The 23,252-nt window shown below is 52.9% G+C and overlaps 9 protein-coding genes across 9 annotated transcripts; 5 read left to right on the forward strand and 4 right to left on the reverse strand.

The window, feature by feature from the left end:
* Positions 1-76: 76 nt before the first annotated feature.
* SEPMUDRAFT_25296 (small-subunit processome) lies at positions 77-2,713 on the forward strand (the record flags this gene model as incomplete). The annotated part of the gene is made up of 1 exon (XM_016908392.1): positions 77-2,713. A coding segment is annotated over one exon (2,637 nt), but the record flags the coding sequence as incomplete, so codon positions are not given.
* Positions 2,714-2,975: 262 nt separating this feature from the next.
* Positions 2,976-4,406, reverse strand: SEPMUDRAFT_148640 (acetate kinase). The gene has a single exon (XM_016905049.1). It carries the CDS (start codon positions 4,365-4,367, stop codon positions 3,102-3,104), a length of 1,266 nt encoding a protein of 421 aa, XP_016761413.1. The 5' UTR covers positions 4,368-4,406; the 3' UTR covers positions 2,976-3,101.
* A 211-nt stretch (positions 4,407-4,617) lies between these two features.
* SEPMUDRAFT_148641 (SNARE complex subunit) lies at positions 4,618-6,317 on the reverse strand. The gene is made up of 2 exons (XM_016905050.1): positions 5,976-6,317; positions 4,618-5,921 (listed from the first exon to the last, which is right to left on the reverse strand). The coding sequence occupies exons 1-2, from the start codon at positions 6,020-6,022 to the stop codon at positions 4,751-4,753; spliced, it is 1,218 nt and encodes a 405-aa protein (XP_016761414.1). The 5' UTR covers positions 6,023-6,317; the 3' UTR covers positions 4,618-4,750.
* A 225-nt stretch (positions 6,318-6,542) lies between these two features.
* On the forward strand, positions 6,543-7,484 carry SEPMUDRAFT_64090 (calmodulin A; the record flags this gene model as incomplete). Its single annotated transcript, XM_016909668.1, has 5 exons — positions 6,543-6,717; positions 6,850-6,906; positions 6,977-6,992; positions 7,051-7,389; positions 7,450-7,484. Exons 1-5 carry the CDS (start codon positions 6,715-6,717, stop codon positions 7,482-7,484), a joined length of 450 nt encoding a protein of 149 aa, XP_016761415.1. The 5' UTR covers positions 6,543-6,714.
* A 688-nt stretch (positions 7,485-8,172) lies between these two features.
* SEPMUDRAFT_148642 (uncharacterized protein) lies at positions 8,173-9,565 on the reverse strand. The gene is made up of 2 exons (XM_016905051.1): positions 9,363-9,565; positions 8,173-9,286 (listed from the first exon to the last, which is right to left on the reverse strand). Exons 1-2 carry the CDS (start codon positions 9,449-9,451, stop codon positions 8,320-8,322), a joined length of 1,056 nt encoding a protein of 351 aa, XP_016761416.1. The 5' UTR covers positions 9,452-9,565; the 3' UTR covers positions 8,173-8,319.
* A 2,778-nt stretch (positions 9,566-12,343) lies between these two features.
* SEPMUDRAFT_148643 (SNF7 family protein) lies at positions 12,344-14,033 on the forward strand. The gene has a single exon (XM_016905052.1). The coding sequence runs from the start codon at positions 12,416-12,418 to the stop codon at positions 13,046-13,048; it is 633 nt and encodes a 210-aa protein (XP_016761417.1). The 5' UTR covers positions 12,344-12,415; the 3' UTR covers positions 13,049-14,033.
* On the forward strand, positions 13,507-13,881 carry SEPMUDRAFT_116349 (uncharacterized protein; the record flags this gene model as incomplete). The annotated part of the gene is made up of 1 exon (XM_016901248.1): positions 13,507-13,881. The coding sequence occupies one exon, from the start codon at positions 13,507-13,509 to the stop codon at positions 13,879-13,881; it is 375 nt and encodes a 124-aa protein (XP_016761418.1).
* Positions 14,034-14,839: 806 nt separating the features above from the next.
* On the forward strand, positions 14,840-16,447 carry SEPMUDRAFT_116350 (tryptophan synthase beta subunit-like PLP-dependent enzyme; the record flags this gene model as incomplete). The annotated part of the gene is made up of 3 exons (XM_016901249.1): positions 14,840-14,970; positions 15,027-15,927; positions 16,019-16,447. The coding sequence occupies 3 exons, from the start codon at positions 14,840-14,842 to the stop codon at positions 16,445-16,447; spliced, it is 1,461 nt and encodes a 486-aa protein (XP_016761419.1).
* A 390-nt stretch (positions 16,448-16,837) lies between these two features.
* On the reverse strand, positions 16,838-22,585 carry SEPMUDRAFT_148645 (uncharacterized protein). The gene has a single exon (XM_016905053.1). The coding sequence runs from the start codon at positions 22,554-22,556 to the stop codon at positions 17,109-17,111; it is 5,448 nt and encodes a 1,815-aa protein (XP_016761420.1). The 5' UTR covers positions 22,557-22,585; the 3' UTR covers positions 16,838-17,108.
* Positions 22,586-23,252: the final 667 nt, after the last annotated feature.

Consider the following 23,252-nt stretch of genomic DNA (forward strand, 5'->3'; position numbering starts at 1 on the left):
CCAGTTCGAAGACGATGGCCCGAGGCAGAAACGCCGTCGACACGACAGCGATGAGGATGACGATGCGGACGAGGACGACGAGGACGAAGGGCCGCGACGGAAGCGACCTGCACAACGACGAGTGAACGATCCAGATGCTGCGGTCGAATATGGCTCCGACAGTTCTGGCAACGAATGGACGATGGGTGGCCTGGCCGAGGACGACGAAGATAGCGACCTAGACTCCAACGAGGCGTTCGGTGACAGCGATGAGGAGAAGTTCGAGGGCTTTACATTTCGCGGGAGCAAGAATCTAAAAGGCAAGAAGAGCAAAGGTGGAAAAACACCTAAGCGGAAAAATTTCGATTTGAACGAGAAGGAGCAAGACGACGATGATAGTGGAGATAGCCAGGATGAGGAGGGGCTGGGATTTGGTGACGATGCGATCGACCTGGCTGCCATGCTGGATCAACCGATGTCAGAAGACGATGCCCCGGCAGAAGGCAGCGGTAGTGGTAGCGAGGACGATGAAGAGTACGACTCGGAATCAGAATCAGAATCAGAGGACGACGATGATGCGGACGACGAGGAGAAGGCGGCCCGCATGCGAGACAGACTCGAGGCGTTAGAACCAAAGTCGCGGAGAGATCAGGCAACGATTTCCAGTTCTGGAGCGGACGTGGACATGAACGACCTCTTCGCCGAGTTTGCAGAAGATGTAGCTCCGGTGGCGGACAAGTCTAAAAAGGCCAAGAAGAGAGCACAGCAGGTAGTCATATCCGCGCCTTTGCCGAAGCGACAGCAGGATCGCATCGAGCGAGAGGTGGCTACGGCAAAGGCAAAGGAAACGCTTGATCGATGGAAGCAAACTGTGATTCAGAACAGACGAGCCGAACACTTGACATTTCCCCTACAACATCCAGATGATACTGGTATTACCGTGGGGAAAGAAAAGTTCACTCCAGCAACGCAAGGGGCGCCGGCAAACGAGCTTGAGGCAAGCATTCAACGCATTATGGAGGAATCTGGACTGGCGACTCAGCGGGACGCCGAGGGTGGCGAGGCGGAAGACGAAGAGGCTGCTTTGTTGAAAGCCGAAGGACTGGCTGAGAGGCACATAGATGTGGAAGAAGTGATGCGGAGACGCGCTGAGCTGCGCAAGCAACGAGCACTATTGTTTCGAGAGGAGATCAAGGCGAAGCGGATTGCGAAGATTAAGAGCAAAAGTTATCGCCGAGTGCATCGCAGAGAGCGCGAGCGAGCCAAGGAGCAAGAAAACTTGGCTATGGGCGGCCTCGACTATGATGCCATGGACGAAGACGCTAAGGAGAAACATGATCGGCAAAGAGCCGAAGCCAGAATGTCGACCCGGCACAAAGACTCGAAATGGGCAAAGTCACTGAAGCAGACGAATCGTACAGCCTGGGATGACGGCGCTCGTGATGGGGCTGTTGAGCAGGCGAGACGGAATGAGGAGCTTAAGAAGAGAATGGCCGGCAAAGATGTCTCTGATGATGAGGGCAGTCTGTCTCCAGACAGCGAAGATGACGATGAAGATATCACGCACGAGAAGCTGAACCTGCTGCAAAGAGACGCACAGAACATGAAAGGACTAGCTGGGTTGAAGTTCATGCAACAGTCCGACGAGAAGAGAAGGAGAGCCAATGATGAGGATGTTGAGCGAATAAGGAGAGAGCTTGCCATCGCAGATGGAGATGAAGTCGAGAGTGAAGAGGAAGAGGAAGGACTTGGTCGTGCCATATTTGGACCAGCATCAAAAGCACAGAATTACCAGGTGAGGCAGAAGCAGGAATTCGAAGCCCCTGAAGATTCTGATGAAGAAGCCGATGCTGAGGATCGCGAAGCTGCCGAGGCTGGCATTGTGGTTGACAGGCCGCAGACCAAGGCGACTGCAAAGCCAAAAAGCATTTTGAAGAATTCGACCGCAACCAGTGGTCCGCTTGCCAAGGCTGGCTTCAAACCAAATGAGCCTACAGATTCGGGGAAAGCGTATGGCGGCTGGCTTTCCTCCGGTAGCAGCAAGGCGAAACGAGCGAATGCTGCTGTCGATGCCGATACTATCACGCCTTCCTCAGCTCTTCCAGCAATCTCCAAGCCCACCAAAGCTGGCATCGGCTACGAAGAGGCCAAGAACAGCACATCTGCCGGAAACACTAATGGCTGGACGACAGTATCATACAAGACCGGAGCCGACGATGAAGATGTCTCTGACGCCGAACCCACCAACGCGATTCTCACGCCACAAGAGGAGAAAATCTCCTTGCAAGAACGAGCGTTTGCGGGCGACGATGTCGTAGCGGCTTTCGAAGCCGAAAAAGCCGAAATGGTGGACGACGAGGATGAAAAAGAAGTCTCCAACCACCTACCCGGCTGGGGAACCTGGACCGGTGAAGGTTTGAGCAAATCTGTTCGAAAATTCAACAAAAAGGCTGCACATAATCCATTGTACAAAACCAAGGTCGCCGGCGTTCGAGCGAATGAGAGAAAAGATGCGGGAATGGACCGGGTGATTGTGAGTGAGAAGCAGGATCGCAAGGGGAAGAAGTATCTTGCGACGCAATTGCCGCACGAGTTTGAGACCAAGGAGCAATACGAGAGGAGCAGAAGGTTACCGATGGGGCCGGAGTGGACTACAAAGGTCACTCATCAGAAAATGACAAGGCCGAGAGTTCTTGTCAAGAGAGGTGTCAACGTGGAAGCATTGGGGAAGCCGATCGCGTAGTTTTGTGTAGATTCGTGCTTCTTGGTCGACAGAACTTGTTGGCCCTGTCTGGAATGATCTGCGATCTCATTAGCAGTTCCGTTCAGTATTTGACGCCATTAGCCTCCTCGATCTAAGAACTAAGGTACATAGGCCACAGCTGTGCCAACAGAGTCACGTCTGTGTACGCCCCTGAACTTCTCCTCTACGGTCATCACGATAGGATTTTCAGTGCTCCAAAAAGCCTCCGTCTTCGAGCGTGATTAGATGCTGCTGACGACTGTAGATAGAAGAGATGCTGCTCCTCGTATATTCTGCGTGACTGATCAGAGTCAGACTAGTTACATTCAATGCAACGCGAACCAGGTTACTGCCTGATCGATGACTTCCAACCTTCACTCTACTTTTTCCTCAACTCATCCGCTAGCTGGGCACACTGCCTTGCCATTTCAGCCTGCTCATCAGTCTGCACAACAAGTAGCCTGTGCTTGCTGCCCTCCGTTCCAATATCTTCCACGGCTCCCTCTCCCGTCATATTCCGATTCTTGCTCTCGTCCATCTCGAATCCTAAGCATTTGACCTTCTCACTCACAGCTTGTCTGAGTTGGACGCCCTTCTCGCCAATCCCGCCGGCGAAGACCAGCGCGTCCACCTTTCCTCCCAGTTTGACATAATAAGAACCCACGAATCCGAGTATTCGATCGACGAAGATGTCAAATGCCAGTTTGCATTGTTCATCTCCGTCTTCAGCTTTCTGCGATATAACTCCAAAGTCTGTCGTACCCGTCATGACCGACCACCCAGACTTTTTGTTGAGGATGTCTTCCGCTTGCGTGATACCGATGTCTTTCGTGCTGGATGGGCTGAGTTTACCAGCATCGTGCGTGAAATGGAAGATGAGCGATGGATCCACATCTCCGGATCGCGTAGCTCCAGGCAGACCGGCTAGAGGTGTCAAGCCCATAGACGTGTCCAAGGATTTTCCGTTCTCAACGGCACACACCGATGCTCCTGAGCCGAGGTGAAGAGCGATGATATTCGTGGCCTCGATGGGTTTGTTGAGATGAGAAGCTACGCTACGGGTGATGAACTGGTAGGATATCCCGTGAAAACCATACTTTCTCAGCTTGTTATGTGCTGCGACTTTGGGGTCAATTGCATAGGTTGTGATTTGTCTCGGGATCGTCGCATGGTAAGCTGAATCGAAGAAAGCGATGTTGTTGACCTTTTCATTATTGGCATGAACGGCTCGGACGATTGTCAAAGCACCCGCATTGTGCAAAGGCGCCAGATCAGTCAGCTTTTCCAAGTGATGATATGTATCTCTGTCGATCCTCGTAGGCCGGTCATAATCGCCTCCGTGAACAACACGATGACAAGCGAATTCGATGTCATCACGGTGTTTCAATTCTGGCAGGCCGGAGTCTTCCGTGAGGTGCTTGATGATGTATTCGTAAGCGGACTCTTGCGAGCTGACTTCCTTGACATCTTGATCCTTGATATTCTGGTCGCCGCGGCTGTATTTCAACTTTGCGGGAGGTGCTGTGAGGCCTGAAATCTGGATTTCTGCGAGTTGTTTGGGCTCTGTTGTTGACGACTCGTATGAGAAGACGGAGACTTTGACGGAGCTGGAGCCCGCATTAATGGCGAGAATCACCTTGGTCATGATGGTTGATGGCGAGCAGGACTTCCAATGTTGCTGGACGATGTACCTTTCAATTACATGTACTTCACACTTCAGATGTTGGGGAACGCGCGACCAGTGACGTCGAGACGGCATGGACCGGGCAGTCCGAAAAGAGTGGGCCGCGTGGTGGAACGGCTACACGTACAACGTTGGACATACTGTAAGTGAAGACATTATCGCTGTGCTCATATCGAGAGATGAAACTGTTTCACAACACGTTTCCATTGATGTACTCTGCGGGCGGTACGGGCGTTGAGGATTGGGATGAGTGCACAGAAGAGTGCTCTTGCAGGCCGGGAAAATAGGCATGGTAGGAGGTACCTTGACTGCAGTTTGCTTGCGCTCAAAGGACGATACTGTATCTATGCATCAGTAGGTCGCCGCCGCCGCCGCCGCTTCCATTCAGAGTGTCGCGGAGCTACTGCCTCTCCTGGAGTGAAGGTGCCTGCATCTGCCCTCCTGTGCGCTCTGGGTGGCAGTCCAGCACCAGGATCATTTGGTACAGGAGCCTTAGGCGCACCTACAGAAGGCGCCGGCGTGAACGAGCTACTCCGCCTCGGCTTGATGAGTAGCAGAATGAAAACTCCCACCACAATCAGCACGAGCAGCAGAATGATCTTCCGTTTGGTGCTTCGCTTCTGGTACCCTGTTGCGACCTTGAGCTCTTTCTCGGCCTCTTTCACGTGCTCTGCCGTGCGCTCCACGTTGTAGTCTATACGATCTAGCACGGTTCCTTGGTCTATGACCATTGTGTTCAGCTCTTGGAATAGGTTGGACAAATCGATCACGCCCTGGGCGATCTTCTCAATCTCCCGTTCCCGCTGATCGATCTGGGCGTCCATCAATCCTGGACGTCGCCGTACTTGTGCAGTCTGCAACAGCGTTGACTGGGCGGCCGAGCGATCTGTCTCCGAGTCCATCATGGCTGGATCGTTGTAAGGATTCTGAGCCATTGGTGTCCCAGCTCTGTCCAATAGCGTATTCATGCCTCCCAGCGAGCGCATCTTCTTCAAGTATGCAGACTGCTTCTTGCGGAACAGAGTACTGACCTCCCCCACGCGGCTTGCCAAGGACATTTTGAGATTCTGAGCCATGGTCGCGTCGGCATCAGATATCACGCCACCAGACTGATGTTGCTCCTGCTGCAGTCTATCAATCCTCCGTATGGCATTTCGACACATGATGAAGTCTTTGGTGATGTCCTGAGTCAAATTCTCGATATCCCTTTCCTCCTTGGCCTTCACGCTCTCATCATCAAAACCTGGCAGGACATGTTTCGCGTGCATCTGATCCAGTCTCTTCACCTTTCCCGTGATTTCCGATAGCGTCTGCGACACCTCGTCCTGGATGTCCAGCCACCGCGGAGGCAGAATGTCCATTTCAATCACAGCGTCTCCATCGTGGTCCAGATGGGACATGAGCCCCTCCCGCTCCGAGTCATTGGGTGTATCGACGAAGCGTGCATTGCCAGATCCAGTGATACGAGATCGTTTGGCGGGGTGATGCGTGTATGACTGGCGATATGAGATGAAGCTGTGATGATAGCATGAGCCGATGGACCACTTTATTCAGGTCATCGCAACTCACAGGTTCGTACGATCGCGCCATGCTCCAAGATTTACGGCCGACGACATGGTGGTCTCGCGTTATGAGCAGGGCGCATCATGCGCAGTGGAAGGCCTGTCGGTATGCCTAAGCCGCTCTCATGCCGTGTCTCTCGTCTCTCTCTGATTGCAGGCGGGCAGCTACGGTCTTCAGCAATGCGCTGGCAGGGACGCGGTCGAGGCGAGGTCGAGGCGAGGAGCAAGGGCCAGCCCCAGCGATCGAAGTCCTGTAGATGTTGGGTCGAAGCGACGCCCTTAGGAGGAGGAGGAGCAGGTATGGACGTGGACTCAGGTCGGCTGCACTGCTCTACATTCCGCAGCTGTCGAGGTCGTGTCGGCTGTTTCTGTTGCGAAGCTTGATGCGACGCGGCATCTTTCCAGGTTGCCGCCGCCAGTAAACCCAAACCCAAACGAAACTGGAACCCTCGAAAAAGTGGATTGCGTTTCCCGCCCCGGTTGCCTGGCTGCCTGCCCTGCCCTGCCCGCCCACTTGCACGCACGCACGCACATCTTGCTTGAGACTAGTTCTGCCTGCTACCTGCCACTACCTACCTGACCTTACCTGACCTTACTGTCTTCACTCTCTTCACACTCTTCACGCCAACACTCCCGCGACCTCCACCCCGCTCCGCCGATCCGCCCGATCGACGACGACAACGACGAAGACGACTGCATCTCTGCGAACACAGCGCCTCTAGCGATTCGACTCACATCCTCTCACTATGGTACGGACTGTCCCTGCACGCACAGAGGATACTGTACCCCGCTGCGCTTGACACCGAAGCACACAGCAGACCCTCTTTCCCCTAACCGCCGCTGGTACACCTGTGTGATAACTGACTTGGCCGTCACTGCAGGCCGACTCACTGACTGAGGAGCAAGTCTCCGAGTTCAAGGAGGCCTTCTCGCTCTTCGTACGTATCCTCCCTCCCCTCTTTCTGCCCGACTAGGCAGCCACATGGCAAAGCTGACAACGTGAGACAGGACAAGGACGGCGATGGTACGACGACCGACCACTCTTGTACCGGTGGTGTATTGGAGCTGACATGGCACACCAGGACAAATCACCACAAAGGAGCTCGGCACGGTGATGCGCTCTCTCGGCCAGAACCCTAGCGAATCGGAGCTGCAGGACATGATCAACGAGGTGGATGCCGACAACAATGGCACTATTGATTTCCCAGAGTTCCTCACCATGATGGCCCGCAAAATGAAGGACACGGACTCTGAGGAGGAGATCCGTGAAGCGTTCAAGGTCTTCGACCGTGACAACAATGGCTTCATCAGCGCGGCTGAGCTACGACACGTCATGACTTCTATTGGCGAGAAGTTGACAGACGATGAGGTCGACGAGATGATCCGCGAGGCTGACCAGGATGGCGACGGAAGAATTGACTGTAAGAGGAGCACCAGACGAAGAGTCAATACTTTGGTCAAACTGCTGACACCGTGAATAGACAATGAGTTCGTTCAATTGATGATGCAGAAGTAGACTCTGCCCCCCGAGCCCATCTGAACAAACGTCGCCTATGAACAGCGAGCGCGACAGCCACTACGATATCCCTTGTAGCATTCATGACCTAAATTCCAGGATGAGCGTGCGGGTATGACATACCTTGCGCGGAGCAGGATTTCCTGCTTTTGTTTCCTCTCTGTGTCACGAGTGACGAAGGGAGCTGGTCATTCCGCCCGACTGAGACCGGCAAGCATAGAGTGCACCTGGTCACCACCCAACCGGGCTGGCAGCAATTCTAGGATATTCCTTATCTAGGCAATGAGCACGATTCCACCCAAGACTCTTCTCCATGCCAGCCGAGATGGCGCAGCTGCTTGTGCGTTGATCTTCTAGAACTACATGAATGCTTTATTCGCTGCTCATGGTGTGCTCTTCTCCGTCTTGTACGGCTTGTGAACAGGTAACTTCACAGTTCGTTCAGGCTTTCAAGCCTTCTCGGTGCTAACAGTGACGGCGAGATAGCGCTTGGAGAATATCTTGCTCGACAACGGTCATAGGAGGTACATACATGTACCTACCTGCATCTTGTCCATTGCTATAATGATGTTCGGCAGATGTTTTAGCCGATGAAATCCCCGCGGCTCATTGCCCGCGCTATGATGTCGTGTGGGTCATCACAATTCTAGCATACATGTATTCAATCGTCTGGCTGACAATTATGGACAAGGAACCTTTCGAGCCTTTACATCTTGCATACAGCCACTATACATTCGGTACCTGAACAATACCTAGGTATGCCATAAGGCCTTGCTTGGGAAGACATCATTCGGCTTGGGCTACCTCCAGCCCAGCATTCTCGTACCTCCACGACTCAAAAGATGGCCAATGCATTCGGTGGCGATCCAATGGCACCTGGCACATTCAACGGCACACTTGTCAGCAAGAACGAGTAGCGGTTCAGTTTCGCGCACGTCTCCGACAAGGCTTTGAGGTCCCATAATTCACCAATACTCATTCCAAACAGGCCCAAGAAGATTTGATGCAGGACCAATTGTGACACGGGACCCTCTTGACCATCGATAATGGGTGGAATCTGCTCAAAAGCAATCATGTCTCCGGCCACAGCTGCAAAGTGTTTGTTCCAGAACCATTTCGCCGCTTCTTCGGTACCGGTCACTCCACAGACGCGATGCGAGCCCATGAGTTCGGCCTGCTTCTCGGCGGACACGTCCGTCAAGCCTTCGGTGAAACCTGAGCGGATGATGATCACGTCGCCTTGCTTGAATTCGACGCCTTGCTTCTTCGCAATGGTTTCAATGTCTTCGATGGAGATTTTATCATCCGTGTACGGGTTGAAGGCTCGTCCGGTCTCGTCTGCGTATTTCTTGAAGTCGATGAATACCCCTCGAGCGACCATGCCGCCGCGATCGTGCCAGTGGTTCAGTGTGGGAAGTTTCCTCTCCTTGTCTTCTTCGCCAAATGCCTGCGTGAGCTCTTCCACGCTGGTCTTGGTGCCATTGTAACCTGACTGGCTGGCCTGGTGGTGGAAGTGGACGAGAGAATCCCATTGCGAACTGCACTGCGTGTTGAATTCGATCTCGTCGTCGTAGCCATGGCAAGTCAGAGGCGTGTCCACAAACGACATGACTTTGTGCACGAGCCCTTTTCTGAAGAATCCGGGAGTTTTGATGGCTCCAATCGGCCAGTTGAGCGAGACGTGAATGCCTTCTTTCGCTTCCGAGCAGGCGGCTTTCACCACGTCGGGCGTGAGCAGGTTCAGTGTGCCGTAGATGTCCTTCTTGCCATCTTTGCGAAACTTGTCCCAGACTCCCCATGCACTGTATACCCGCTTGTCAGCAGATGCGCTCCCCTTGTCCCCTTTTTGGGGGAATGATCTGTGTGGAGTTGCGTTACCATCCTTTGGGCATGCCCTCTACCGGTGGGAGATCATCGTAGTCTGGAATGGTGTTCATTCCCAGAGCGGACTTGACTGCGTCAACCATTTTTGTTGTTTGAAGTCGAGAGTTGTGCTTGTTCCAATAAAAAAAAGAGTTTGGCGATTACCAAGTTTTCAATAGAGAGATACTGGAACGAGATGAAGTCGTGCTCTCGTGGGGGTGAGTGACCCACAACGCAAGAATGACCTACGCTGTACGCAATTTATATATCGCTCTCCACGTCCTCTGAACTCTGTCGATGTTGAGCGGGGTTACAAGATGAGGGGGACCAGGGTTATTTCGGGAAACCATATTTCATGGCAAAGACATCCCATGATGTCAAAGTGGTTGTGAGGGACCCATCTCTTTGAGGCAGCAGCTGGTTCAGTTCCTGCTTTTGCTATCACTGCCACCGCTTATATACACATTCCACGGAGTGGACTTTTGATGGCTCCGGTGGTATATGTCGATCTGAATTTAGAGTTCGACTTAGGCAGAACTACATATATGCAGCTTGAGGTGTTCGCACAAGAACGCCAAAGACGGCAAACGGTGACCTCGTCGTTCTGTCGACCGAGAAAGTTATTATTGCATTCGCTTTTGCCGCTCCTCCCCCCTAGCTCCTTGTGCAGAGAGGACATATGCCAGGGAGATGCCTACGCATACTGTCCCGCTGGAACCCGCTGGGCGATGGGTCTGAGAAACTGATAATCTGGCGCAGGCGGGATCGATCGCCTCTCCAAGTGATAGATCTGTCTGTAAACCCACGGGCTTGTTTGCTCAAGAGGTTATATCTCCAATAATGAGCAATTTGAACGACTTTGTCCCGCAAAGTAAAGTCTGGTTTCGCAAGTCGTCATTTCACTCGTAGGCCTGCTTCTCCGAGTACAGTACTATGTCACTGGCGAGCTTGCCTCCTTCGCATAGTAATGAACAATCACGTGAAGTGTTTGCCTAGGTCCTCTCTATGCGAACGAATACTCCGACATAAAACGGTCTCCTTTTGCCCCGAGGTTTCCTATCCGAGCTTCTGGCCGACCTAGCATATAAGTTGTCGGTGAAGTATTGATGTAGGCATCGTCGCGTCGGGGCTCGAGATGGTACCAAAGGCGAGCATGGCGCGAAATGCTATGGTACATGTGTGTTTCGGAGGAGAAGCTGGTGAGGCGGCGGCCTGTGTGGTGTAGGTACCTGTACTTCTGTAGGCGGCTGGAACCAATAATGTTACCTCCGCGGTTCCGAAAGTCTGTCTTCTTGGCATTCCCAAAAGCCTCATTATATCACCTTCATATACATTTTTTACATAGAATCACAGACTATCTTTGAATCTATTGCTATAGGGTGGTTCTGCGTGCTTTGCTTTATCACATAGACCTTGGAAATATGAGAGAGATGCCTTCCTTGCTACACAATCACCAAACTCAGAATTCTGCTGCCAAACATAGGAAACTTCATCCTCTGCCAATTCCTGAATATACTTACCTGAGCCAACAATACCCATTGTGAATGGCCTTAGTAAGCGCTTCTCATCATTGTGGAGGGTCTCAATTGGTTGTAAGTCTGGTGAGTTGGCAGGGGTATCCAAAAATTTGATATTTTGGGCCTTGATCAAACCAGCAACAATCCTTCTTGCTTTGTGATGGACACCAACGTTATCTTCCACAATGAAGACTTCCTTGTGAGGGTGTAAGGCCTGGACTTCATGATAGTACTTGAAAAGTTGGTCCCTGTATATCTGGAAAGCATAGAATACTGAATCCAGTCCCCCCTTTTTCCTGTCCCTTGAAATCTTCTCAATTTTGAACAACCTCTCAGCAGTAACGTATTTTTTCCTCCCTTTGCGCTGTCTAGGAGGTAGAGAGGCATTGTGGGCATCAATTCCAGCATTGGTCTCTTGAAGAAGTTGCCATTCTGGGGTATTTTCGATTTTTGAAGCCTGGATTTGTCTTTTCATTTGAGAGTCCATTTCTGACTGTACTTTGGCCAAATCTGATGCCAATTCCATGGTGATATCATCTGATTCGGGCTTCCAGACAATTACCCTGCGTTGTGGACGAGTCTCTGAAGAAACAGCTGCCCACTGCATTCTTGAAAAGCGAGGGTCAAAGTGGTCTGAGTAGATATCTACCCCTTTTGGTGCTGAGACATGGTTTTTTCCTCCACACCCACCAAAATCAAGTGGAGTCTCATCACAGAAGATAAGCTCAACCTCCTCTGCTTTGAGAGCTAGAACCTGCTCAATATATCGCTTCCTATCGTCCAAATCGAGCTTTTCCAAGGCAATCTTGTTTAGGGCCCTTTTCCTGTGGATTGGTCGATTATCCACTGGATCCGCTTGGCAGTGAGCTTTGCCTTTGAGTATATTATGGACCTGCTGTGGTTTCAGGTCCTGGAGTGGATATCTGAGTGAATTATCACGGACTGAATCCATGGTATAGTTGGCTGCTTGGGGCTGGCTTTGCCACTTCCATTTGTCCCTTACATCCTGTCTAATCCTCAAAGAAGTCCTTGATCCTGGTTCCACACGCCGAGGAGCCCCCCTCCGAGGCAATGGATCAATATGATCGAGTATCTGTGTGAAGGAATTCGAGTTGGCTCTGGTTTTGGCCCTGTGGATGAGTCTCTGGGCTGTACTGGCATTTACACCTGGTAGGACGGTCGCAATTTGATCAAATTTGTATCCAGCGATAGAATGGAGTGTGAGGATTGCAACGCGGGTATCATGATCGATTTCCATGGTCTATGTGTGGAATAATTACTCTACAAAGTGATGGAATCTATCTCAAAGGGGGGTGGATTTTTGCCAAGAAGACAGACTTTCGGAACCGCGGAGGTACGAGCATCATGGCGACGTCACCAGATCGCTCAGAATAGTCTAGTTCAATCGGGTGTTGCCACAGGCATCAGTCTGAGGTGTGAACAACCATCTCACCAACCAGATTTTACCTGAATCTCGGACAAGAGAACACTTGCGGCAGGAGACGGAGCAATCGTGGACAATCTCCGAACACAGCAGAACCGACCGCCACCATGAATCGACTCTTTGGCGCAAAGACCAACACGCCGAAGCCATCTCTCAACGACGCTATAGGAAAGGTCGACACGAGGATTGAGTCCATCGACGTGAAGCTCGCTCGACTGAATGCCGAGCTGGGCACGTACCAGAAGCGCTTGAGCTCGATGCGCGATGGGCCTGGCAAGAATGCCATCAAGCAAAAGGCCATCAAGATACTGCAGCAGCGCAAGATGTACGAGTCGCAGAAGGACCAGCTGCAGCAGCAGAGCTGGAACATGGAGCAGGCCGGCATGATGCAGGACAACCTCAAGAACACCATGGCGACAGTGGATGCCATGAAGACCACGCAAAAGGAGCTCAAGAAGCAGTATGGCAAGATCAACATTGACAAGATCGAGAAGCTGCAGGATGAGATGGCTGATCTCATGGACATGGGCAACGACATCCAGGAGAGCATCAGCCGGAGTTATGACGTGCCCGAGGATGTGGATGAAGCAGAGTTGGATGCGGAGTTGGAGGCTTTGGGTGAGGATGTCGAATTCGGCGAGACATACGGGGAGAGCGAAATGCCTAGCTACCTGGGAGAGAGTGCCCCAACCTTCATCGATGAGGCGCCAGAGCAGGCGGAGAAGCAGGTGGCCACATGAGTGCGTTGTCCCTCTTTGTGCTAGGGATGCTGTGCGATATTGCTTATTTGCTCCAGCACATATCTAGCGGTCCCGTTTGGCCACTTGCCTCAACCTCGAGCATCTTTGGTTCGCATTACTGGATTTATATCGGCAGGGACGCCCCATCCGACGACGCATCGACCCAGCCCGCCAGGTCCGGAAGTCAGAACGTGCAAAGAAGCATTGGCACGGCAGATGATGTCATTCGAGCGATAGGCAGCGGTCAGATCAATCCAGCCAGATAAGTTGGTGATCGCTACAGCGCATTACAACACGAGAAAGATTCAGAACCTCATCTCATCACATTTGAGTATTGGGGCAAGGCTTCCACCACCCCACCGGCTGCCGCTACGTGTCACAATTCGGCACCCTTGCCAGTGAACAGTTTCCCGATGTGGCATTAAGAAGACGGAGTGATGTAGAAGAATGGCTCGAGAATGCGAATGCAATCTTTGTTGCTGGGCGATGTCATGATGCTGTCGACTCTTACAGATGACGCCGCGGAGAGCCCTCTCGAGGGGGCGAGAAGCCAGCTGGTGATGAGCGGCAGAGTATGGTTCAGAGCGCACAGTAGTTGGCGGAAGGCCAGACGCCGGGTTGGCTACTTTGAGCATTATCGTCGTGCTATAGGTGGCATCCAGAAACAGAAAGTGTACAAGATGAGCTTTCGATGGCTTCAAGCCATAGCAGATCCCATCGCACTTATCACGAGGAATATCATCCTGTCCCGACAGTGCGTGATTGAGATGGTAGGTACAGGTACCTTCATGTACATTCAATGGGGCTTGGTGGCCTCAGGCCAGAATGAGTAAGCCAACCGCCTCGTACCCATTCGGAACCCTTCACTACAGGTACCTAGTGAGAACATCAATATATCGGTCCTGCGACAGTGTCTCATCACGGTCCTGGATTGCTTGTTCGTTTGTCGTAACCACGGAGCTTTGGGAAGTCATCTGACGGCGTTCAATTTTTTTTTTCGCTTTATCGCGCGAGGCGGTAAATATCGCACTCTGCAGACCTTGTCTAGGCTGTAAAGTAGAACTAGCGGGCACTGGCGCTGTCGGCAATTGACAGTTGGAACTAGGGCGCCAGTATGCTCTACAGTACTCGAACTAAAATTGGCGCCTGGAAGCTAACTTAGGTACGTCTTATGCTATGGGGTAATCGGAATGCTCTCGAGATGCCGGAGTAGGGGCAGAGACGTCTCAACATGGCGGCACGGGATAGTATTACCTGAGATGGATGGACTTTGATGGGGTCACGGCCTACCTCCTAACTTAATTCTCGAATACCATCGGCTCAGGCGGGCGGGACGGGTAGGACGACAATCACCAGGGAAACTTCACTTGCTGACTTTCCTCCTTATCGTGCGACCCTATCACACTCCCACCTCACTTGCGAGCCGTGATGCCATGATGCCATCCATAGTTCTATACCTCCCTTACCTTACCTTACCGGTACCTGTACCTTTGGCGCCGCCGTAAACCACCTCTGGGGCTTCTCTCCGGAACCCTGGGGCTGCACGATATGATTGCAACTGCAAGGTGGTGATTGGGACGATTGGCGACTGACTGTCAGGACTAGTTTTCTGCTCGCACCTCTTTTTCTTCGCTTCCTTTTCTTCCTCCTCCTCGTCTTCCTCTTCTTCCTCTTCTTCTTCCTACATCTCTGTGCTTTGGTCTGCAAATCTCCTCTTACCGCCATCTGAAAGTGTAGCATCTCACCTCTATCGGAAGTTCAACTGCTCCTCGTCACGACGTACCCTGCAGCATGGCTATCGATATGCCGCAGCAGCAATGGCTGGCTAACTCGACGACATCGCCCAAGACGCGAAATGCAAAGAAGCCATGGAGGAAGACTCCTCTGATAGAATCGACCAGACTCTCGGAAAAAGCAGGCTGGTACGTTCCTCCACGAAGAGGGCCCATCTCCCTCTTCCTCCTCCTCTGTGTCATAGCAACGTGATGGTAAGCCGCAGAAGCAGAATCTACCTGAAGCTCGACAACCTCCAGCCTTCGGGCTCGTTCAAGTCTCGCGGACTCGGTAACCTCGTCGTCAAGTCCTACAACAACGCCCGCGACCCTCACAAATTGCACTACTTCGCCGCTTCAGGCGGAAATGCCGGACTGGGATGTGTCTATGCCGCGAACTTCGTCAAGCGACCAGCCACCGTTGTGGTCCCTCTGAGCACCAAGCAACACATGATCGAGAAGCTGTACGCCGCTGGCGCCAAAGCTGTCATGCAACACGGCGCCAACATTGCCGAAGCCACGGCATATGTCAATGACGTCCTGATGCCCTTGTCTCGGGAGCAAGGCGAAGAGCCATTCTATGTGGATCCATTCAACCACCCCGATATCTGGGAAGGCCACGAGAGCATCGTCGACGAAATGCGCGAACAGTTCGAGGAGATGGGTGAAGACGCTGCCCCAGATTGGATCATCTGCAGCTGTGGTGGAGGCGGGTTGTTCAATGGAGTCATGGCCGGTATTGAACGACAAGGCCGCGAGTGGGAGAAGACTGGAGTCATTGCTGTAGAGACCGAAGGTGCAGACTCTCTCAACAAGGCACTGGAATGGAACGAACATAAAGCCATTTCACACATCACATCGATAGCAACTTCGCTCGGCTGTGTCAAGATCTCGGAGCGGACATGGGATATTGTACGCCCTGCATTGAAGAGCGGCAAAGCCCGAAACATTGTCCTGAGTGACGCTGAAGCAGCCATGGGCAGCTGGAAACTCGCAGAAGAGGAACGCATCATCGTCGAAGCAGCATGCGGAGTCAATATCGCGCTCTGCTATGGTGAACGCCTAGAAAAGGCACTCGGACGACCTCCACGACCAGACGAAAGCTTCGTACGTACTACACACCCCATCCCCCATCGTTGACAACAACAAACAGCCCCCCCCAATCCTCTCTCTGACGCGAAAACTTATCATCCTCCAGGTCATCGTCGTCTGCGGCGGCTCCAACGTCTCCACCGACATGATCGAAGAGTACAAACGTACATACCGCCACCTCGTCGAGCCCAGCCTTCCCAGCACCCCTACCGAACGCTCCCCGAGCCCCATCAACATGAACACGCACCACCCCATCGAGCACGTCAAGAAGGACAGTGTGCAAGACATTGACTTTATCTTGTCCTCCTCCTCTTCCTCCAATAATAGCAACAACCACAACGACGACGAAAGCAGCAATGCCACCACCACCACCACCACTGCGAGATACGTCCCATCGACAAAAGAATTTTCCGGCCGCGCTTTAATTGGAGATGGATATACAGGTCATGCTTTGCCCGAAGCTGCCGTGCAGGCTCTCAAGTCATCTTCAGCGTCATCGGTGGAGAAACGGCCTAAGAATGTCATCATCTGCTGATGAAAACTTTTTTCCCTTTTTCTTTCTCTTCTTTTTTTGCTTTTGTCCCGCAAATTTTGAGAGTGGGTATAGATAGATAAATCAGGGTCAAGTAGATAGAACGGGTGCGCTTTTTAAAGGAAAAGGGTGGATACCTACCTACTGCGAGGTACATACCTACCTACCTACCTACAATATGAATTTGATGATACCATTGAGTCATGATTAATTGACTTGTAGTACTTGTCTCGCTTCGGGAGAAAATGTGGTTTTGCTCGTGCAGTATCTTGCTCATAGGCATATATTTGAGCAAAACAAAGAGGAAAAGTGCAGTGAACATTCACAGCAACGAGAGCAGCGGACTTTATGAAAGTTTTTTCTCGTCGTACAGATCATTGACTGTGCAATTGCGTTGTCTTATGGTCGTGGGGTGCAGCAGATTGATATGTACCTTATGTACCTGATGTATCTAGGATAACAGCTTCAAATATTTTGTTTTGTAATACGTCACATCAACGTTCCGACATGGCCTATCCAGGAGCAATTTGGTTGCATGCACCATGTTATATGCAACGCTCGGACAGACCGGCAGAGTCGTCTAAGTCATCCCATGCCGACACCAACGCCAACGCTAATACCACCATATCGCACATGTTCCCAGATGCACACACACAGGCCACAATTACCTCGCCCTCCTCACCACGCCCTTCGTGCCCGGAGGAGGCTTCTTCTCGCCGAAATTGTGCAGCCTCTCCCCAACTAGATACACTTCATCTCGTATTCTAGCTCTCCATCGGCCAGTGGCTTTGGCCATCTGTCCAGTGCCCCATAAACTCAATGCCCAGGCGGCAGTTACTGGGTATGAGTATCGATGTACTAGTACTTGCACCTCCTCAGTGATTCCTTCGAAATTGCTGGCCATCCGAGGACCCAGCCAGGTGACAAAGCTCAAGATCATGTTCGCGAGGCCCAGAGGACCCAGCAAGACCACGGACGACAACAGTGTAGCGGGCACGATGATGAATCTCGTGGCGAGCCGTGCATTAGGGTTGAGATATCCGTCTGCCGTAATGCGCCGGCAAGCTTCAGCCGCGCGAGAGGATGGCGCCAAGAGAATGCCTCGGACGACGATTTTGCCAATGAGCATACCTAGAGCCCCGTCTGCGAGGACATGTATGCTATGTTCTGCCACCGAGGGCATCGTGGAGCGTGAAGACGCCTGAGTGAAATTAGATCCCTGCTGCGAGAATGACTGCATCGTGGCATTGACAACTGCCGTAAGTGTGCTGTTGGCGGCATCCGGATTCATCGCGTCCAGGAGTGCTGGACGAATCGAGGAGGCGAGGTGGGTGTGAAGTGGTATGAGGAAGTAGAAATGTAGTGTCGTGACAAACACGAGAGGCATTACCACGCACGCGAAGCCATAAACGTACAAACATTTTAATGCCTGCAGCGTCGTCTTCGCGGCAGCAGCAGCCCACGCTTTGAAGTCTACCTCGGTAGCCCTCTGACGGAGATATTGTGCTCCAGCGCCGCCCTTGAGTGCAAGGAATAAAAGACCCCCAAAGAAGTATGCGCCGATTGAGTATGCGTAAATGTCGTTGACCACGACGCCGGCTGGCAAGACCATGACCAGTACCTGTCGACCAAAGCAGAGTGGGACCAAAGTTGCGCAAAGCCCAATAAATGCCGAAAACATCCATAAGCTGACCATGAAGAATGTCATGCGCAGTCGAAAGTTCGGTGGTGTGTAGATCCTGGCAAAATGGTCGTTCTTCTTGCCGTTCTTATCGGCAATGTAAACATCGTTATTCTCAACGTGGATGAAGGCTTCGCCAGGCTTCGGCGGCCGGTACTGATCGTTGCAGGGCGTCAAGACATACTTGCCGTCGCGCTGGAAGAACACCTCGGGGCGCTCTTCGTTGTCCACCAGAATCAAGCCAGTGGCTTGATCCAGCTTTGCAGTCTTCATCAAAAAGAAACTGGACCACGTGCCCCGTACATGTCGACCCTCTTCGTCCTTCTTCCGGTCGCCAAACAAGAAATGGGATAGTCTCAGTGCTCGGGCACAACGTCGCAGCCACCACGCGTACATTGCATGGACGATTGTGCTCGGCTTAGCCAAGTTCAGCAGCGTTGGTGTGAGAGAGGTGTAGAGCAGCAAATCGACGGAGAACTCCACATAGGGTTCAGTGGCGACCCAGTGGATTGGAAAGATGCCCTGGAACAATCTGCCAATGCTCCATATCACACCACCCAAGCACAAGATGACGAGTGCGCCGTAAACAAGAGCGCTGAAAGCGATCTTACGCAGCTGGGTAGTGACGTTGCGTTCCAGCACATCGCGCACAGGATGAAAAGTCGGGTCATCGGGATCTCTGATGAACCACAGCGTCCCCTTCCTCAGGATCTTGCGACACATACCGACAAAGAGCGCAAAATGGAACATGTAGCAAGTCCCGACGAACCAGTGGATGAAGCAGAAGGTATACGGCGCTTGGGTTGCATATGCCCAGCGCGTCGCAAGAGACGCGCCATCTTGCAGAGGCAGGAAGGCGATGTCGAGTAAGAGTCCACAGTATAGTGGAAATACCAGCATTTCGATGCTGATGATCAGAATGACCTTCAACACACCGCCAGCCTGGCGAAGCGAGTCTCGTATAACCTTTTCAGTCTTCTGGTGGCTTTCAGAGCTGGTGATTGGTGTGTCAAGAGCAACATATATGGCCGCGAGCATAGCAAGTGCAACATAGCCCGCTAAGACTGCCAAGCCTCGATCATTCGAATTCCAGTACACCAGTGCAGGGTCAAATGCGACTGATGAGTTAGCGCTCGACAAGTTGAGCAACCAGCCACTGCGCATGCCACTAATAGTCGTCCACCACTGGCTGACATACTCCTTCACGGACTCGAGACTGGCACACGCCCGCACTACATTTCCAGCAATATGCTTCACTGCAGCCAGTAGGCTGTGACAAATTACGGTAGCAGAACCCGACGAAACGCATTCCACGATGGAGGTGATCACACTACCACTGTAGTTGAGTACCACACTGCTCTCGTGCTGAATCGTCCGCAGTGATGCGTGAGCCTCCACTGACACATGTAGCCAAGCCCATTGCATGCCTGCCGTGTCTGCACTCGTGTCCGTCGCGGAGGGAAACAAGCTGGACAGGCGATGATAAGCGCCGACTGCGGTTGCCTTGGAGATTTTGTAGCACCACGACGTAAGCTCTGCGTCGCCTAGCCAAGGCACAAACGCTTCCACAGACGAGGTCACCGTCTCGACCAGCTTGATGGCTGCAGTTGCCAGCCACCCAATGACGAGTAGTGCAACATCGACCAAGAAGTCGGTGAAGAGTGAGATGAAGCGTAAGGGAGTCTTGATCAAACTCTCCACAGGGCTGTTAATGAAGACCAGCACCAATTTGCCCCACATATACGGAACGCCAATAGCGCAGAAGACGGAGCTAATAACCAGAACACTGCAGAAGCACGAGGTTTGGAACAGCCCTATGATAGGGCCTTGCAGACCAATGAGCTCGACGATGCCTTCCAAGTCTTCGGCGTCTTCGATAGCCTCAGCATCGAGACCAACTTGTTGTGCGGCAGCAAGCACCTCGGGGTCAGGCGCCCCTTGAGGCTCACCATCGTCCATCTCTTGATCGATAAATTGGGCACCATCCTGCACTGGCACCAAGGGTGCTTCTTGAGGGTCGTGCGGATCAATGCGTTCCTCCGGAGCCGCCGGAATTGGTTCAGAGTGGTTCTGGGGCTGAATATCACCCCAGAACCAGTCAATGAGCCAATTCGCAGGGCCTGCAGGCGGCACGACTCGCTGTGGCGTTGGGATGGCGAGATCAGCAACGTCGCTGTCATGCTCTGTGGCTTCGGCAGCTTCGTACCCCATTTCAGCTTGCCTGGCCTGGTCTTCCTCTTCATTTGTTTCCTCGTGGTTCACTCCGCTGGTAGCAGCGATATCGTCGTTGGAGACAGACCTAGAAGAGTCTGGCATAGGACCATCTGGATGAAATGGGTTGACGCGAGAGTCACTCGGTGGACCAGAAGACTCGGATTCATGTCGACTTTGGTACACGGTGAGATCGGTAGCTTCCTGCTCGTTTGCCCCCGGTTCTTCTCGCGACGTGCCTTCAGGCACCTTGGCGTCCGAACTGGCCACTTTCTTGGCCAGCAACCGGTTCAGCTCGTTGGCCGCAATAATATGCGCTGGCTCTTCCTCGTCAGGTTCGAGCACGATGATTCTTGCTTTACCGGTGCCTTTGCGCTTGATGTTAACTTTAGCATCTGGACCGGCATTGGTGATCGGCATCGTTTCGAGGCCTGTGGCACTGGCGTCGTTGTGGCTGGGCACGGGCTCGTTGAGTACCTGAGTCTTGACTGCGGGATTGGCCTCCAGCAGCCTCGTAGTACTGATCGGACGTGGGCCACGAGGGACTGCTTGGTTCTCCGCCCTGGAAGCTGAGAAGGCTGCCTCGTCTAAAGAAGGATTCGCATCAGCTGCTTCTCCTCTTGCAGTACGGTCAGGATCCACTTCCTCTTCTTCTAGAACACGATTGATGACAGTCGCTGCAGACGATTGAGCTCGGGCTGGCATGCGCGGTCTCCGGGGAGCCGTGGAGCTTTCTGCCACCGCGGCCTGACTCTCGCGTGATGAAGCACCCCGACCTGGCTTCCTCGCACCTCGAGCCTCGAGTTCTGCAAGCAAGACTTCTTCCCAGGCTTCTCGCTGCTCATTGGAAAGTTCGCTCAACTTCGAGTGTACCTTGTCCGCCAAGGTGCTCGCATCAGCGCCGCTACTCTCAGCGGCTAAGATTTCGCACATGACTTCTGAGGCCTTGATCATGAATGCCTCACGGCCTCCACCACCCAAGCTGAGCTCCTGTGTCGCAGAATCAATGAGTACGTACACCTCGTCCCAGCCAATCTCAATGATGTCAGGGGCGCGGTTGGCATTCGTCGACGAGGCACCACCGTCCTCATCCTGCATTCTTCTCAATCTCGCGACTCTCTCATTTTGCAAAGCAGCCAACCTTTCTCTTGCTTCTTCTACAAGTTCGGCTTGCCGCCGGAGGCGATCCCGCTCCTGTATGCGCCGCTCCTGTTCTCGGCGCTCGTTCTGTAGCTGGTCTAGGTTGACCAATGGTTGCTGTTGTACGACCCACTCACGGATGAGGAAGACTAGGATGAAGCCCAGGATCACGACACATGTTATGAGTTGTCCTTCAAAAACATCTAGGATCACGCGATTGATTTTGGGACTTGGTGTGAGTTCCGAGAGGTGGGTCCACGAAGACAGAACGGAAGCATCGGCCTGCGGCCAGTACGACGTCGTGTTGTATATATTGATGGTGGCGGTGGCATTCCGAATCGTCGAGGGTGCAGTCGCAGTGGCATTGGTAGTGCTCTGCATGAAGGTGCTCTTCCAGTCCACGGAGCCGAACCACCTATCGTAGGCATCGTAGAGGGCAGTCTGAAGGCCGGCAGACACGTCGTGGACCAGTTCGGTGCCTGAATGTTGCGCCTTGGCAGCATTGACGTCTGCGACCTGCATTCGTTTGATGTACAGTTCGCGTGCCCAGCCAGCATCCGCAAACCAAAACATCCATCTCCAGGCCCACCGGATCATAAGGGGAAGAAACAGCAGCCAGACGCTGATGACCACTAGCGCGCGCAAGCCGCTGGAGAACATCATTGCCACGTGGATGAAAGCGCGCTGGATGAAGACGGTCCACGGCAAGGTCGTCGGCATGTCTGCGTCGTAGAGCTTGGTGAAGCGGAAGGGCGTCTTGCACAACTCGCAGTGCTTTTTGTGCGAGTGGCTCAGCCATTCCATGAGACACTCCTGGTGGACGAACTTGATGCTGCCGCTGCATTTGCACGGGTAGAACAGCGGTTCATCCGGAGAGCCTTCGCTTCTGCATATCCGACAAGTATCGCCGCCTGCATCCCCATCCGTGCCGCTTTTCATCGAAGAGGCCGTGTCGCGTCGTTGCGGAGGCGCAAAGGCCGGATCGTTCATGAGGTCGGGTATGTCTGAGAAGCTCACAGCACTGCCGCGGGAGGGGTCTGAGGTGCGTTCAGCACGGCTGGTGTCGGTCGTGTCGGTCATGTCGGTCGTGTCGGTCGTATCGATCGTGTCGTCCATGATGTGAAGTTAGGTAGGTCAGGTAGGTATAGGTAAGGTAGGTAGAAGTGCCCGGGGGCTCGGCCTAGGTGTTCATCGGAGGTGGACACGCGGACCGTGTCATCGAGGTCGCTCGGCCCAGAGATGCGGAGGGCAGGTGGAGTGATTGGTCGTCCCTGCTGCGAGTATTGTAGTTTGATGGTTGATGATGGCGTCGAGTCGGTTCAGGCAGGTACGATAAGGTACTAGAAGTACATGTAGGGAAGGTAGGTACCTAGGTAGGTAGGGTATGTAAGTACAGCTATGGTAGGAGGTACGGTACATGTATCGCGAGACTCTTGATGACACACCCTTGCACGTGAAAGACGCGGCTCTGCCCGGCCCGTCGGAAGCTGCTGGCCTGGCATTATCCTCCGGACCTCCGCAGTCTCACGCGACTCGCGCGAACACGTCCAAAGCATTGGATGTAGGAGGTATGCCTTAGGCAGCATGAGGCAGGTACCTCCTACGTCGACGAGGCTGAGTCGTGGACGGCAATGGAAGCTGCTAGTACCTCCTACTGTAGTCGCTGTTTGACATTGCATTGAGCTCGACCGCTCCGTCGGGTCCAGTATCTTCATGTTCCACTGTTCCATGCGATGGTCGCCAGAATATTTGGCTGGGCTTGGCAGGGAGCCAGTG

This window comes from Sphaerulina musiva (assembly GCF_000320565.1).
Source record: "Sphaerulina musiva SO2202 unplaced genomic scaffold SEPMUscaffold_4, whole genome shotgun sequence".
Taxonomy (NCBI): domain Eukaryota; kingdom Fungi; phylum Ascomycota; class Dothideomycetes; order Mycosphaerellales; family Mycosphaerellaceae; genus Sphaerulina; species Sphaerulina musiva.

Coding starts and splice junctions, on each gene's coding strand:
- SEPMUDRAFT_148640 (XM_016905049.1), bottom strand. CDS start 4,367: ATGACCAAGGTGATTCTCGCCATTAATGCGGGCTCCAGCTCCGTCAAA.
- SEPMUDRAFT_148641 (XM_016905050.1), bottom strand. CDS start 6,022: ATGTCGTCGGCCGTAAATCTTGGAGCATGGCGCGATCGTACGAACCT. Junction 5,922..5,975: donor TGGCGCGATCGTACGAACCT/GTGAGTTGCGAT, acceptor CTATCATCACAG/CTTCATCTCATATCGCCAGT.
- SEPMUDRAFT_148642 (XM_016905051.1), bottom strand. CDS start 9,451: ATGGTTGACGCAGTCAAGTCCGCTCTGGGAATGAACACCATTCCAGAC. Junction 9,287..9,362: donor GAGGGCATGCCCAAAGGATG/GTAACGCAACTC, acceptor GCGGGTATACAG/TGCATGGGGAGTCTGGGACA.
- SEPMUDRAFT_148643 (XM_016905052.1), top strand. CDS start 12,416: ATGAATCGACTCTTTGGCGCAAAGACCAACACGCCGAAGCCATCTCTC.
- SEPMUDRAFT_148645 (XM_016905053.1), bottom strand. CDS start 22,556: ATGACCGACACGACCGACACCAGCCGTGCTGAACGCACCTCAGACCCC.